Source organism: Xenopus laevis, chromosome 3L (assembly GCF_017654675.1).
Source record: "Xenopus laevis strain J_2021 chromosome 3L, Xenopus_laevis_v10.1, whole genome shotgun sequence".
Classification (NCBI taxonomy): Eukaryota; Metazoa; Chordata; class Amphibia; order Anura; family Pipidae; genus Xenopus; species Xenopus laevis.
The window spans coordinates 60796405-60811087 of NC_054375.1; the positions used below are offsets into that span (position 1 = coordinate 60796405).

General features: G+C 36.3%; 1 protein-coding gene across 1 annotated transcript in view; it reads left to right on the forward strand.

Moving 5' to 3' along the window:
* The first annotated feature begins 1870 nt into the window (after nucleotides 1–1870).
* The window catches only part of lrriq1.L (leucine-rich repeats and IQ motif containing 1 L homeolog), an 86860-nt gene continuing 74047 nt past the window's right edge, over nucleotides 1871–14683 (forward strand). Inside the window, exons 1-7 of the mRNA XM_018252374.2 lie at nucleotides 1871–2077; nucleotides 5411–5525; nucleotides 7124–7218; nucleotides 9384–9501; nucleotides 11008–11237; nucleotides 12034–12108; nucleotides 12769–14028. Of these exons, the coding sequence (XP_018107863.1) occupies nucleotides 1955–2077; nucleotides 5411–5525; nucleotides 7124–7218; nucleotides 9384–9501; nucleotides 11008–11237; nucleotides 12034–12108; nucleotides 12769–14028 (2016 nt within the window). The 5' untranslated portion in view covers nucleotides 1871–1954. The remainder of the gene's footprint in view (nucleotides 2078–5410; nucleotides 5526–7123; nucleotides 7219–9383; nucleotides 9502–11007; nucleotides 11238–12033; nucleotides 12109–12768; nucleotides 14029–14683) is intronic.

Genomic DNA, 14683 nt, shown 5'->3' on the forward strand with positions numbered 1-14683 from the left:
ATATTTTCTGGGCTAGGGTAAGGTGCAAGTTGAGTTTTTCCTGACCCACACATCGCTAGTTTGTTTATTGCATGGTGAATTACCCAGAATCTATGTCCAACAATGAATTGATCCTTAAAAAAACAACAATGCCAACAATAACTTGTAAAACCAATGAATTCCTATTATATTGTTTTTTTTTTAAAAAAAAAAACATACTCTTATTGTACTACAATTCAATTAATTCCCCATTTCTTCACAATACATGTGAAAATTGAGTAAAAAGGTGGAAATGGAGTTGTCCCAATTACTACTAACTGAGATTTTTCTGTGTAAGCCCTGGGACACCACAAGAGGAGAAAGGCAGAGAACTGTGGTCTCGGTATATTACCTTCCCTATCTATTCGTTTCACTAACTTCCCTAAAAAAAAACACAAATCCAATGCGTCTTGTAGAAAGGAGAAAAGATGTGATTATAAAATAAATAGTATTTGGCTCCTGTATGAATTTCTAATAATCTGGTTAAAATATCTTTAAGAAGATTATTAAAGTAAGGTAAAAAAGAACGTTACCAATGCGCATTTCGCTAAAGTTTTATCCAGGCAGAATGTGTCATATTGTCAAGCAAAACCTGAATGGTTCTCTCACAATATTCAATAATAGGAAGATACTTGTCATAGGTAAGTAGGGTTGCCACCTTTTCTGGAAAGAAATACTGGCCTTCCTTTTAATAACATTGGTGTCAACCATCATTTTTACCAGCCAGGTGGCAATCCTCAGTGGAGAATCAAATTGCTTTTGTAATTATCCTATATAATAAAGTTGAAGTGTCTCTGCGTCCAGTCCCTGTGTCCGTGGGATTGCGCTACTGCGCATGTGCCCCACGGACCGTCTCTGGCGAAGTGCGCTACTGCGCATGTGCCCCACGGACTGTCTCTGGCGACATATGTTCTAGCGCCCGTTAATTTAACAGGCTTAATGTCTAGTATATATAACCCTACTTTGGAGAGCTATGGAGTACAGAGAAGATAATTTTATTCATACCTCCCAACTGTCCCGTTTTGAGCGGCACAGTCCCGCTTTTGACTGCTCAGCTCTCTGTCACGGATTTGTACTGATAAGTCCCGGGTTTCTCTTTGATCTGCTGCACTGAACAGCCAGCAACAGATACAAAGTTTCTAACTTTATTGCGTCTTGGCAGACAGGGATGAATAGATACTTGACATACTTTTGTGACGGTTTGATAAGATAAGAAGTTAGACTCACAGCTTAAAGGGCAATTCACCTTCATTTGCAAAACTGTAATAACATATAAAAAACACAGAAATGTGTTCAAACTTTCATAACCTGCCAAATTATGTAAAATGAACGTGTTTTTGTCCCGCTTTATGTTTCCTAAATGTTAGGAGGTATGTTTTAGATAACCAGTGGTCCTAGAAAGTATGATGAGTAGGGTTGCCACCTGGCCAGTAAAAATTTTGGTTGATCCCAATGTTATTAATATGGAAAAATGATAAATGTATAGGAAGGCTGGTATATTTTTCCGGAAAAGGTCGCAACCCTAATGATCCATCATCCAGATATGTGATACACTATAAATACAGTATATATAATACACTATATAACACAGCATTGTATTGTAATGCCGTTTAAAATACATTTTTCTAGTGTGAAATATTTAGTGTATAGTGCTGTATAGTGCCAGCAGGCAGCAGATTAAAATGTGGTCACCTGGGCCATTTGGGTCATTATTGTGAGATAAATACATTAGTAAAAAGTAACTTCATATGACCATAAATGTAAGAACAACCTATCTTTCTGTCGCTTTTTATAAAACTATGACAAGTCATATAACCCCTTTGCCCAAAAGAATGATGGCAGCCTACACACATTCCCGTGCCTAGCCAGGCGTGGTTAGTCTTAATTCAAGTTGGGAGGCGGATCTTGAGTGATCACATGACGGACAAAAGTACACATGGTGGAGGAGTTAAGCCTTGAGCTGAGCAAAATGTCTTGCCTGGAAGAAGACGAAATCGCGTCCCCGGACGATGAAGATGAAGGGGAATATGAATCGGTTGAAGAAAACGAGAACGAAGAGGTTAGTCGGATTGTGGCGAGGTGGGGGTTCGGCATTAATTAATGGCTCAAAATAGTCCGTGTTAGTGTAGTTGCTAGGAGACAGGATGGCGTATTACTGCGCACCAGGGAAGTTTTGCTGGTGGCTGCTGGCTGTCGTTTGGGTACAAAACTGTATAACACGGAAGGTTCGCCCATCCGTCCCTCAATAACGTAATGATTAATAAAATGCATTGAGTCCCTGCATTCCTAAGGGAGCGTGTATGTGTATCATCTCAGCTGCTAAATATTTGGAATAAAACCTACAGAATGCAGTGGCATGGCATGTATTTCTTTTCTCTGTGTCCTCTTATTGGCAAAATTCACTCGTGGGGGTGACAGGTCAAACTTTTTCTCCGCATTTTCCTCCGTGAGATTTTCTTAATGCTCTATATTTTGCAAGTGAACCATTTGGAATTAGTCATGGTGGAATTGGTGATCTGGCATTATTGTGGCCAACTCCATAGAAATCCAATACGTTGTAATTTGTTATACATTGATCTAAAACACTTGTCATCATGGAGAGAAAGCAGTTACTGACAACCTGTAGGGTGCAATGGAGTTGTTTTGCTTTCACCCTACCTACAGTTATTGTTGTGGGTTGTCTAGGGCAGTTTATAATTCCTTGGCATAGTCTTCTTTTCACCACCAACCAATAGTTGCCGTTTTTACTTTAAAAAATAATACAATTATAATGTAGAGGGCACAAAAAGTGACCCAGGTGCTATATGTATTCTACACAACTGATCTCTTCCCTTCTTGGATCACATTACGTTCTACCAAAGTGCAACAAACTCTAAATTACTTAAAATATCAAGTCAGTTACTCCTGGAGGTAAATATTCTGCAGCTAGATTCAGGATAATGCTCGGTGAGGGCTGGAGAAACAAGATGCAAAAGATGACACTCTAACACAAAGACACTGCTTGATATGATACCAAAAATCCTACTTTACAAAGCTTTAATCAATCATTGATTCTTTACTAATATAGTAGAATGAAGCTTAAAATTAACAAAGGGTTAGCCAAGTTGTCAAGACCCTCAACGACTAAAAAAAAAAAAAAAAAAAAAAGTTAATAGGGCCCTCAGTTACTAAAAACTTATTTACTATCCCAGAGTGACACACACTACTCTTTTCTAATAGATACATTGACCCTGTGTACTTTCCATCATAGTGCCACACCACCATTTTTTCATTTATCCAGGGATCCTTGCTAGATGCTGTGAAGTATAGTGAAGTTAAATTTAAAAAAATATTGCACTTTGCCCTGCCTTCCCTTGTTATTTCCAGTTATAGTGGAAGCATAAAAGGTCAGTGTGCTTTTCTGAGAAGAAGAGCACTGTGTCTCCCTGAGACAGGAAGAAACAATTTATAAAGGAGGAGAAAAATCATATTCACTTGGGGTGCCAATTTGTTAGATACCCCCAGGGAATTTGAGTTTCCTTCTCCTTGCAGGAAATAAATTGTTCAAACAGAAAAGGGCATGCCCTCATCTTGTGAAATATTTATTTCGATTAAAATGTTGCACTTACAAGATCAGTTATCAGGTACAATGGACAAAGTTGCCCAACCGAAGCATTACAATGGCACTCCAACTTCCTTAGGGGAAAATTGGATTGTTGAATTGAAACATTGTTTCTCCTTGTCTCTTTAGTGTGGGACTATTCTAGTCTACATCTATTTAAAGGGGTTGTTTATTTTCCATCATGTTTTTCTAATTACTTTCTATTTTCTATCTGTGACTGTCTTTCTAATATTGAAGTGTAAAGTGTAATTTTTCACCTTCTAAAGCAGCTCTGGGAAGGGGGTGTTGTCTGTAAACTTTTCTAAATTGATACTTTTAGTTGATACATTTCTTATCTTTGACCCTGCTGAGCAGAATCCCTGGGTTTCATTAAAGGGGAACCTCGGCTTCCAAACCAAAATTTGATAAAGAGGCCCACATAACACAGAAACCTCTAATATATCCATCACAGTTACCTTTTCCTTCAAAAAGTATGAATAAATGCCATTTTCTATACTGAAATCCAGCTGTTTAACAGTTCCGCTCTTTCTGCATCATTTGAAATCCTGGCAGGGAAGGAGGGACTAAAACACTGATGTTACAAATTGTAACAACTACTTTACAGCTTACAGCATGCAGGAATTACATAACCCAAAATGCATTGCACTGTGATGTTCCTTTCCATATTGAAATCACGTATGCAGGGAATTGTGGGGTTTGGCGGATGCAGGCTGAGGACAGCTGGCTGTTAATACAAAGTAACAGTAGTCAGACAGCTCAGCAAAGTAGTCAGAGAGATCAGCAGGAGAGCAGGGGGCTAGGCTTAGGGAACTGTCAGAAACCATTAAAAATCATGAAAATCTGCATATTTTTTAAATGATGTATATTGCAAAGTTGCTTGAAATTATGTTTACTTTTCAAAAAGCTCAATTTATGTTTTTGTGGAGTTCCCCTTTAAAGGCAGCAGTTCTAATTGATACAATAGTTGCTAATACTCCAGAGATCCTGCTGAAAAATTTATTAAGTAAATGTTGCAAAATTGTAGCAGTTTAGAGTCTGCACCTGAATTACTGAGCTGCCAGACTCAAACACCAGAGACAGGGGACATTCAACTTTAAACTTAGATTTTGGAAAAATGGTAAAATATAAAAAATGGAACGTAATTGAAAAAAGTCTTTATTTCTGGTGAACAATCTGTAAACAATTGAACTAAAAAGTGTTTGGAAGGTGATATGATATGATATAGATTTTAAGAGGAGAAGACAGCACAACATGGGAGCAGAGGAAACTTTAGTGTGACTCGTGACGAAAGGACCAAAGTGTCGATAGAATTACTTCATATGAAGCAGGATTGCAATTGGATAATTTCTGTGCATGTTTAATAGTGAATAAACGGTGACAAGAGCAAGAATGCAGAGGTGTAAAGAAATTTGGATATCGCTTTCAGGGTGAGGCTTAACAAGAGCACCCCAGAAGAAATAGCTCTTCCAATAATAATTCTTTGGTAAAGCAGAGTTTATGCACTGGTTAAAAGTAGTATTTGCCCTTATTATGTAATGGTTGATATGATATAGACCTACATGAGTCAAATTGTCTGTCCTTCAGGCATATAGTTATTAGCCGCCATGCAGCAAAATTAAACTCCTCAATAGTTTTTCCAAAAAGCCTCTGCAGCTAAATTATCTTACCTTTAGCCCTACATTAACCACTGCACTAAGAATAATTTTTTTTACTTTAATTATTTATTATAACGGCACAAAAAAGTGTATTTTAATATACTAAAGAAGTCTCTGCTTATTCTAACCTTTGCAGGTGAGAGAAGAATTTCCAGAGTCTGTTCTCTCATATTTTAATCTTATAAAGAGAAGAAGTGAAGATACAGAGACATTGATTTTGCAAGATTTGGAGGCAGATAACACCTGGCTAAGTAAGCAACATTCAGCATATTCAGTTTATAGTGCACTTCACTTATTAAAGTGATGCTGTGGCGCTTTTTGGCTAAGGATGTGTTGTAGACTGAATGAGGCATGCAACATGGTAAAAGGGGATGGCAAGTTTTAACATGTTAGAACCTTTTTAAGTGATAGTACAAACACCAATAAAACCTGGGCCATGTCAATATACTTTTAAACATGCCAATGCTGGGATGACCCATTACGTGTCCTTTAATAAATTGTCCCATCATTTTTTCTGTTTCATGTTTAAATGCATGTTATAAGTTAGCGTGTAAATGATATAAGGTTGCTGATAAGTAGTGTATGCATGTGCTGTATATGATATAGTATATGATATAGTAAAAAAAATACATTCTTCTCAATAGGGACTAGTCTGATTGCCATATTGGAGTCAGGAAGGAATTTTTTCCCCCTCTGAGGCAAATTGGAGAGGCTTCAGATGGTTTTTTTTGCCTTCCTCTGGATCAACTGGCAGTTAGGCAGATTAAAAAAAAAAAAAAAAAAAAAGGTTGAACTTGATGGACGTGTGTCTTTTTTCAACCTTACTTACTATGTTACTATGATTGATTCATACAATATTTGTATGCATTATGATGTAGTGGTGTGTGCTCACCAAAGATTTCAGTGCTTTTCAAGTTAGTTAGATAAAAATTATCAAGGCCATGCCAAAAGGTGAAGAAGGGAAGGGATCCACTATTGAGTCTGTCTCTAAATATATATGGAAATATATCTGTAACAGTCACCCTATAGGTCTGAGAAAATCTAAGACAGCAAAAATGTATTCACCCCATGTGCTTGGCCCTAACTTAGAAAATCAAACTTTACCAGATACATAAAAACATTGTCATAACAATTTATATTCTGTAGTTGTAGGGAAATCCAAGACAGTGAGTAAGCATTCCCTCTCAAATGTCCAGTCTGAAGTTTTAAAATAAATAAGTTCTCCATTTCATTATGATTATAAGAAAGGGCATTTGGACTTCTTTATAGTCATGTGATATTAAGGACAAGTTGCCTTCAGAACTTTCTTTTAAACAGTTTTGCTTCTCTGTATATATACATTTCTGAATTGGAGAATTTGGTCAATTTCTTTTATGTTGTATTTCATAGGGGAAAAAAGGCAAATGCTGATATGGAGTGGTCCCTTTTTTAAAATAAACTACATGTATACCATGACCCTTCAGTGTCAGAAACATAATCCTAGTGATTCTGCTACAGTGCATAGACTGATAAAAGCTTCTGACTTGGCCACTTTAGACCTTGGCAGCTGCTTATTGGCCCTTGTATGGGGTCCTTAGGATGGCCTCCCCAATTGATATGTGCCTAAAAATCAGCCAGATATCCAACAACAATTTTGAAAATCCTGTTGGCAATTTACTGCATTGTTGTCTTACTGCAGTACTCATCCAACAGGTCTCTATAGGCCTGCACCCCCAAGGGCCAACCATTGGATAAGCAAGAAGCAAGTATATTTTAAATATAGTTATTTATATATTGGCAAGTAACAAAGTGTTACAATATGTTATTTTAACATTTTAATAATGATTCAAAGTTTATTTTCTTCTTGAAGGTCATGGCTCTAAAATGGAAACAGACTATGATTCGATTTATTTGGCTGAATTGGCTTCTGAGTATGGGGAAGAAGCTGAATCCCTGAAAAAAAGGGTATGTTATATTGCTTTGCATTTAGAAAGCATATTTATTGCATGATCTCAGGCTATTTCACAATGATATGTCATCTTAAAAAGTGGTCCTGCTGCTGGTTATTTATTCTCTTCCGTAACTAGCAGTGCTGTATGCTCAATATTTATATCCTTTTTATATTTCAGCAGGTTAGGTAATGGAACATAGGGATATTTTTGAGATTTTAATAATCTGGTTTTTAATTAGCCTGTGCAACTTCAAATCTTTCCTATTAGCTTGTAGCAGTCTGTGTGGAATCATGTCTGTCCACGTTTCCAGGCAACAATCTCTAGAAAACACTCGCACAAGAACTTCCAGTCAGTTGTTGCTCTGAAATGCATACTGGTATATTTGCAGTATTATATAGTTTCAAAAGGGTGATTATTTTGTACCACATGTTTAGGCTACTTTATTAAGGCAAAATCCTGTGTTGCATACTGTAGCTGTAAACCAGTTGATATCTACTATCATCTGTTTTCTATGTAAGGTCTGCTGTTTTCTGCAAAGAGGTTGTTCACTTTCCAAATGCTTTTTTCACTTCAGTTGTGCAATCTGAAAACAAATGAAGTGAAGCAAGTTTTTTAATACAATTTCCAATTTCTTATTGTGAGGCAAGGTGTAAACTCATTTAGACACACAAGATATGGATCAACAGAAGATGCAAGTTGCAAGACAGATCTGCTTGTGGCAGGTGTTAATTATGGGGGTGCTTTTCAACCTGCAGATATAGAACCCAGCCTAGCGCAAGTGCTTTGTTCATGGGTAGTAATAGGTGTATGTCTCCTAATACCAACCTGTATTTTATGGAAAGTGTAAAACTATTATTTCAGCATTTTTAAATAATCCGCATAATTTTATTTATATGTTAAGATTGTCTTTGACATTACACATTATTTCTTCTTCTCTCTAAGCTGGGTGATATGGAGTCTGGCCAGCAAATACAGATGTCAATGTGAGCTGATGTTTCAGCAGGCTGTCATTTATGCTATCATTTATATTACAAGAAAATCTGTTAGATATTAGTGGTACAAGTATGGGATCCCTGGAACTGTTATCCAGAAAGCTCTGAATTATGAGATGACTATCTCTCATAGGGGCAAATTCACTAAGCGCCGAAGCGCCGAACGCTAGCGTTACTTCGAAAATTCACCAACGAACGCTGGCGTAAATTCGCTAGTGTTACTTCGCACCCTTACGTCAGGCAAATTTTCGCTACGGATGTAACTATGCAAATTCACTAACGCGCGTAGTCTACTGAACGCTACCTTTTACGCTAGACTTCCTTCGCCACCTCAGACCAGGCGAAGCGCAATAGAGTAGATAGGGATTGCTTCAAAAAAAGTTCAAATTTTTTCTAAGTCCCAAAAAACGCTGGCGTTTTTTCTATATCATGGGTGATAGGCTGAAAAAGATCGAAAAAATTTTTGGGGCTCCCCACCTTCCCCCCTACATTACCTAACTCATGGCAACTTAACTATACAGTGGGCACATGTGTAGGGCAAAAAAAAAATTTTATTTGATGTTTTGAAGGTTTCCCAGGCATTTGTAGTGATTCTACGTATTCCTCCATTGAAATTTGAATTTGGCACCGTATGCAAATTAACCATCGCCAGCGCAACTTCGCAACCTTACGCTACCCCTGTGCGCAACTTTGGATTTTAGTGAATTTGCGGAGCGCTGGCGAAACTACGCCTGGCGAAGTTACGCCTGGCGCAACCACGAATCTTAGTGAATTTGCCCCATAGAGTCCATTTTAAGCATTTAATTCTGATTTTCAAAAAAATATATAATTTTCCTCTGTAATAATAAGGCAATACCATGTACTTGTTCCTTCTAAGATGCATTAATCCATATTGGTGGTAAAACAATCCTATTGGGTTTTTATAATGTTTAAATGTTTTTTTCACCAACTCAAGATATGGTGATCTAAATTGTGAAACAACCCCTTATCTTTAAAAACCCAAGACCTACATATTCCTGATATTAGATATTATACCTGTATTTAAAAGCTGTATGGAGAGAGAGTTAACTTGGTAATCTAGTGTGAAAACTTGGTATAGCTATTGTGTTTTAAAGGTTGACCCAATGTAACATGAAAAATTATTTTCTAAGGCATTTCCTCCTATTTTTACCCTAAAACTTTTTAGGTATTGGCTGCAATTGAAGAAGATGAAGAAAAAGAAAAATCCTACTGTGCTGCACAGAAATATGAAAATAACTCTGACAATGGAGTCTGCCAGGGGGATGTGGTGGCAGAAAAATTGGGTATGCTGTGTACATTTTTCCAGCACCATTTCATGATGTTCTCAGAGCTGACAGAATGAAATCTCTTTAACATTACAGTGAATTCATGAGCCATGGCCTGGGATGCCATGAAACACACCCAATACACTAGAAGCAATTAGAGATGCATTTCCATAATCGTTAAAAAAAAGAAAAAGGAACACATGGAGCAGTACACAAATTATGCAAACACCCACACTTTCATCTCATTTGTAATCTAGATTAAGTATCAACAAGTAATTACCATTTCCATTTATAATAAACATAGATCTCTCTCACATCTTCTCTTTTGCTGTGCCATTCTTTTCCACCCTTCCTTTCTCTGCTCTCTGTTCCATTTACCTTTCTATTCTCCTCATTTTTTTTTCTGCTTTATTTTTTTTCTGTTTCACATGTCTAGCCCCTTTCAAACTTGTGGTCTCCTTTTCTCACCCTTCACTGATCATTGCTATTAAACCTGTATGATTTAATTTGGTTTAGTGGATATTGCAGTTAGGATTCTTAGGCACAACGCTAACCCCAGCCCATCTAATCCTTTATTGTTCTAGGGTGGTCAGTATGGTTTGATCTCATTGCTTCACCCCCTAGTGGTTAACCTTGTTATACCCACCCAGGGTTAAGTCTTTCTGGGTATGAATTTAGTTTTAATCCCTTGTTTCTCCTTGAGGATCTGGAAACTGCAGGGAGGATTTAATGATGGGTCTTTTCTCAGTTCTTCCTCGCTGTTCTGTGTATTTTACCTGTCTTATCTGCATTGGTATGGTCCCTAGTTTTACATATGTTTTCAAGATTATTCAATACATTGTCTCACCATTTCTTTGATATCATGAAGGATTACCATTTCCTGGACTGAAAAAACTATTTTTGTAAAATGTATGCGATACAAGAAACTAGACACTAGAGGGTGCATGAGAGCTAACAGCTATAAGGCTTGTGCTAAACTTTCTTACTACAAGTGCATGTTTTTGTTATTTCTTGCACTAAGCAAGACAATGTCTGAAAATGCAAGTTAAGTCGCATCCCCTTTTCTGTCCCTATAAATAAGGTGAATACAAAATGCCAGTTTACCGAGAAGCCTCTGTACAATGAGCTGCATGCAGCCCACAGAAAGAATTGGTTTGTTTATACAGTTCTCAGTAAACTGGTTATTTGTTTTGATTTGGCATAATGGCATGTGTCTTTGGGGTACTAAAATAATAGGCAAGAAACACACTCCAATTTGTCACCTGTCTTGTTTTTTCTTTCTGCTTCTGTATTTAAAGGGACATTAACACTGTGATGTGTCCTGATGTATTATAATAATAAATAAAACTACTTTTGGGAAATAAAAATTCTCTTGCAATATAAGCTGATATCAGCCCTAGTATTTCCTTTCTCTTTCCATAAGCTACTGAAATTCCATAAGCACTTTGCTTATACATTTTTTTTGTATAAATTATGTCAATAGAAACCATTCTATCAGGAATATGATTTGTGATTTTGTTATAGAATGTGAGGATATCAATTTAAACCTTGGGTATACTGAAACGGAAGAAAGGTGTAGACAAACTCTTCTGCAGTGGGAGAAAGAGGAGAACACTCACATTGAAATAAGAAGAAACATGCTTGCTGCTCAGAAAGAAATGTTACATAAACAAATCCAGGAGCAAGATAAAAGGATTGAAAACTGGAAAATTGAATTTGAAAGGGAAAGTTTATTATTACATGCTTTTCACGATGTAAGTAACACATTGAATAATATGCATTTAAGACAAGGGCAAAGACTAATAAAAACAAGGTCAAATCAGGGAACTTTTGTCATTTACAAGGGAGTCGTAAAGTTTATCACAATATGCAGATTTATGTGACGTTTCAATTTAGTACACCATTGAGCTTAGATGTTAGAGCTCTGGAGACATTTCTAGCTTCAAGTGAGCCTTGCAGGTTGTCATCTAAACTATATTACCAGTATGGGGAGCATTATCCAGAAACCCATTATATAAAAAGCACCAAAATGCAAGAATGTCATTTTCCATTGAGTCCTATTTAAGTAATGAGATTTTTTTTCATTCTTTCTTGTAATAATGAAGCCGTACTAAGCTGCACCAATGCATGCTGGTGGCAAAACAATCCTAGCTTCTTCATGTTAACATGTTTTTAGTAGCTTTAAGCTATGGCTCTCCACATATCTCAAGCTTTATATATAAATAGATATGTGTCACAAGTCTTATGAGTAAAAGTGAACATATATTAGCAGTTCATCAAGGTATTTTGATCAGCATGTGGATGCAGACAACATGCATATGGCAGTAATTTGGTTGGATTGCTCAGAAAGCCTGTATTTAAGTTTATTGCAGGCAAACTGTCAGCAGGAAACCTCACCTGTGAAAGATGCTCGTTACAGAAAGTACTGAAAAAATACTAAATGCACAATTTGATATTTACACTGATCCTTGTTTTTACACAGAACCCGATTCCATTTGTTTAGACCATGCACAATTTTATAATATTTCATAATATATTCTTCTGTTAAAGGAGCAACAGGAGAAACTCCGTGAGGTTGAAATAAAAAATCAAAATGAATTGACAGAAGAAATGAAACAACATGAGGTAAAAAACAATTTTGGAACTTACTTTGGAATTTATAGGCCACAAGATTGCTTTATAGTTGATTTATTTAGGGGAAATCTTTAAAAGATGCTTTTTTTATGGCATTCATTCTGATACAGACCTCCTCATTTGCCATTTATTTGACATCCAGGTTTTATGACATTTTGTGCAGCATGCAAGTGTCTGTAAACACGGCATTTTAATATTAACATTAATGGACTAACTAAAATATGTGCTAAATTGCACCAGTGTAGTTATCCATAGCAACCAATTACATCTGTGTTATCATTGTTTAATTTGTAGCTTGCTGATCAGAATTAATTAATATATTGCTTGGTAATTTAATTTGGGCAATTGTGCTAAAAAAAAACCTATTAAATATACATTATTATGTACAAAGGAAAATATTGCCATGTATGTTTCATGTATTTTTGTAACCTGCCTGTATCTGCATTTAGTTTTCACCTACAAATACATATGTATGTAAGATAAACTACACATTTCAGGATTTTTATTAATAATAATCAGCATCTGCAAAAAAAAACTAGGTGCTTGTAGGTTAGACTAAAGTTTGTAAGTGTATTTATTGCTTCTCAGCATTGTTATTTGTAAATCATTTGATATAATTAATATTTTGCTTGTTTTTGTATCTGGTTTTAGGACTTTATTAACAAAATGCAGGATGATTTTGAGAAAGAGAAAAATATATATGAAGAGCAGAAAGCAAGAGCCCAGAGGCATTTAGAAGACCTACGCAATAAATCTGCTGTGAAAATCCAGGCAGTGTTCAGAGCTCATCTGATATACAAAATGTACGCACCTGTATTAAAATACAAGAAACAGGAGCGAAAACAGAAAAAAGAACAGCAGTTAAAATTGGAAAAGGAGAAAAAGGAAATGGAACAGAAAATAAGACTCAAACTTAAGGAGAAAGGACAAAAAGAGATAGAAAGAAAAGAGAAACATGAATATCAGCAAAGAATAGTGGAAGAAATGGAAATACAGGAATCCTTGAAACAGAAACTAAGGCAGAAAGAATATGAAAATAAGAAGAAAGAAGAAAAACAGAGACTAGAAAAAGTAAAACTGCTTGCAAAACTTGAGTTAAAAAGAAAAAAGACAGATGAAAATAATGCAGACATGAATGAAACATGTACCGATCAAGATAAAGAGGGTGCAGTTAAGCACACAAAAGGAAGTCATTTCATGCACCAAGACAAGAAAGGCACACATGTAAAAGAAGTGGTTGGGGAAGCTGACAAAGACATCCAAAATAGTGAAAGTATGCCAATTACTCCAGTGACCGATATACCTGGAAATAAACTGGGAATAGGAAATACATACTTACCCCAGAGCATAACTTTAAAATCAAAGACTATTCATGCAAATGGAAGTGTAGTGGAAAAGGTGTCATATCTTTATCAAGAGTCTACAGAAGAGCCTACAGAAGAACTGCTGATGTTGCCAGATGAACAATCTAATTCCCTTGCTGGTGATAAAGTATTGTCATTAGAGATGAGTAGAGATAATAGAGCACAGTGTCTCAATGTGCATTCAGATAAAAATCCAGAAGATGATAATTATCAGATGTCTATGTCAAATCAGCAGAAGGAAGTTCTGATGCTTGTGGAAAGTACTGCCAAAAGTGATCTTAGAGAACCAAAAAGTACAATGCATAAACAAAGTGAGAATTTTCCATTGCCACCTTCAGCTAGATCCCTAGTTTTAACAGATCACATTGAGCAAAAGCGACTTCAGTGGATGAAAACCTGCAAACCATGGTCAAAGACTTTGAGGGAGAGTAATAAAAACAGCAACATTAAAAAGACAAAACAACGGAAAAGCTTTATGATAAAGAAGCTACCTCCAATAAACGAAGATCTCATCCTTAATAATAGTCCATGGCATGACTTAAAACAGGTATTAAAATTTACTTTCATTTTAATTTTGTTAAATACATTTCTAGCATTTCTGTAATTTGGAACAGTTACTTTAGTATGCCACACACTTTCCCATATTGAATGGGAAGCTCATTGCAAAATGTACAATAATATACACTTTATGTAATTTTTTTTTTTTTTTGCAACTGTCAAGGGTGGCATTAAGACTGCTGTCTGGTAGCTAAAGCTATGTCACACATGGCATATTAAGATTGTATTTTATAATGTGTGTCATTGTAAACATTTTGATATAAGCCATCAAGTGAGTCACTGGCGACAAAAACATACAGTGGGCAATTGGCCGATACAGTCTGTGCATTCACAAGCCCAAGCCTTTTAATGAACACATACAGAAGAAGCAGAAGGCAGTGCAGAAAACAACAGGTATGCCATAAGCCTCAGTCTTGCATCTGTGCAATCTAATGCATTGGCGCAAATCTAAGTCCACCTGGGAAAGGTAAGAAAGATGGTGGCTTGGTGCTGCTGTAACAATTTCCTTTGGCTGGTGCATTTTATTCAGAAATGAAAGCACAGATTCTAGGAAGAAAACATTTCAATTTACTGGGAGGGTGCCTAATATATTGGTACCCTCTGGTGAATAAGGGTTCCTTGTCTTTTTAATACAAAATATTCTA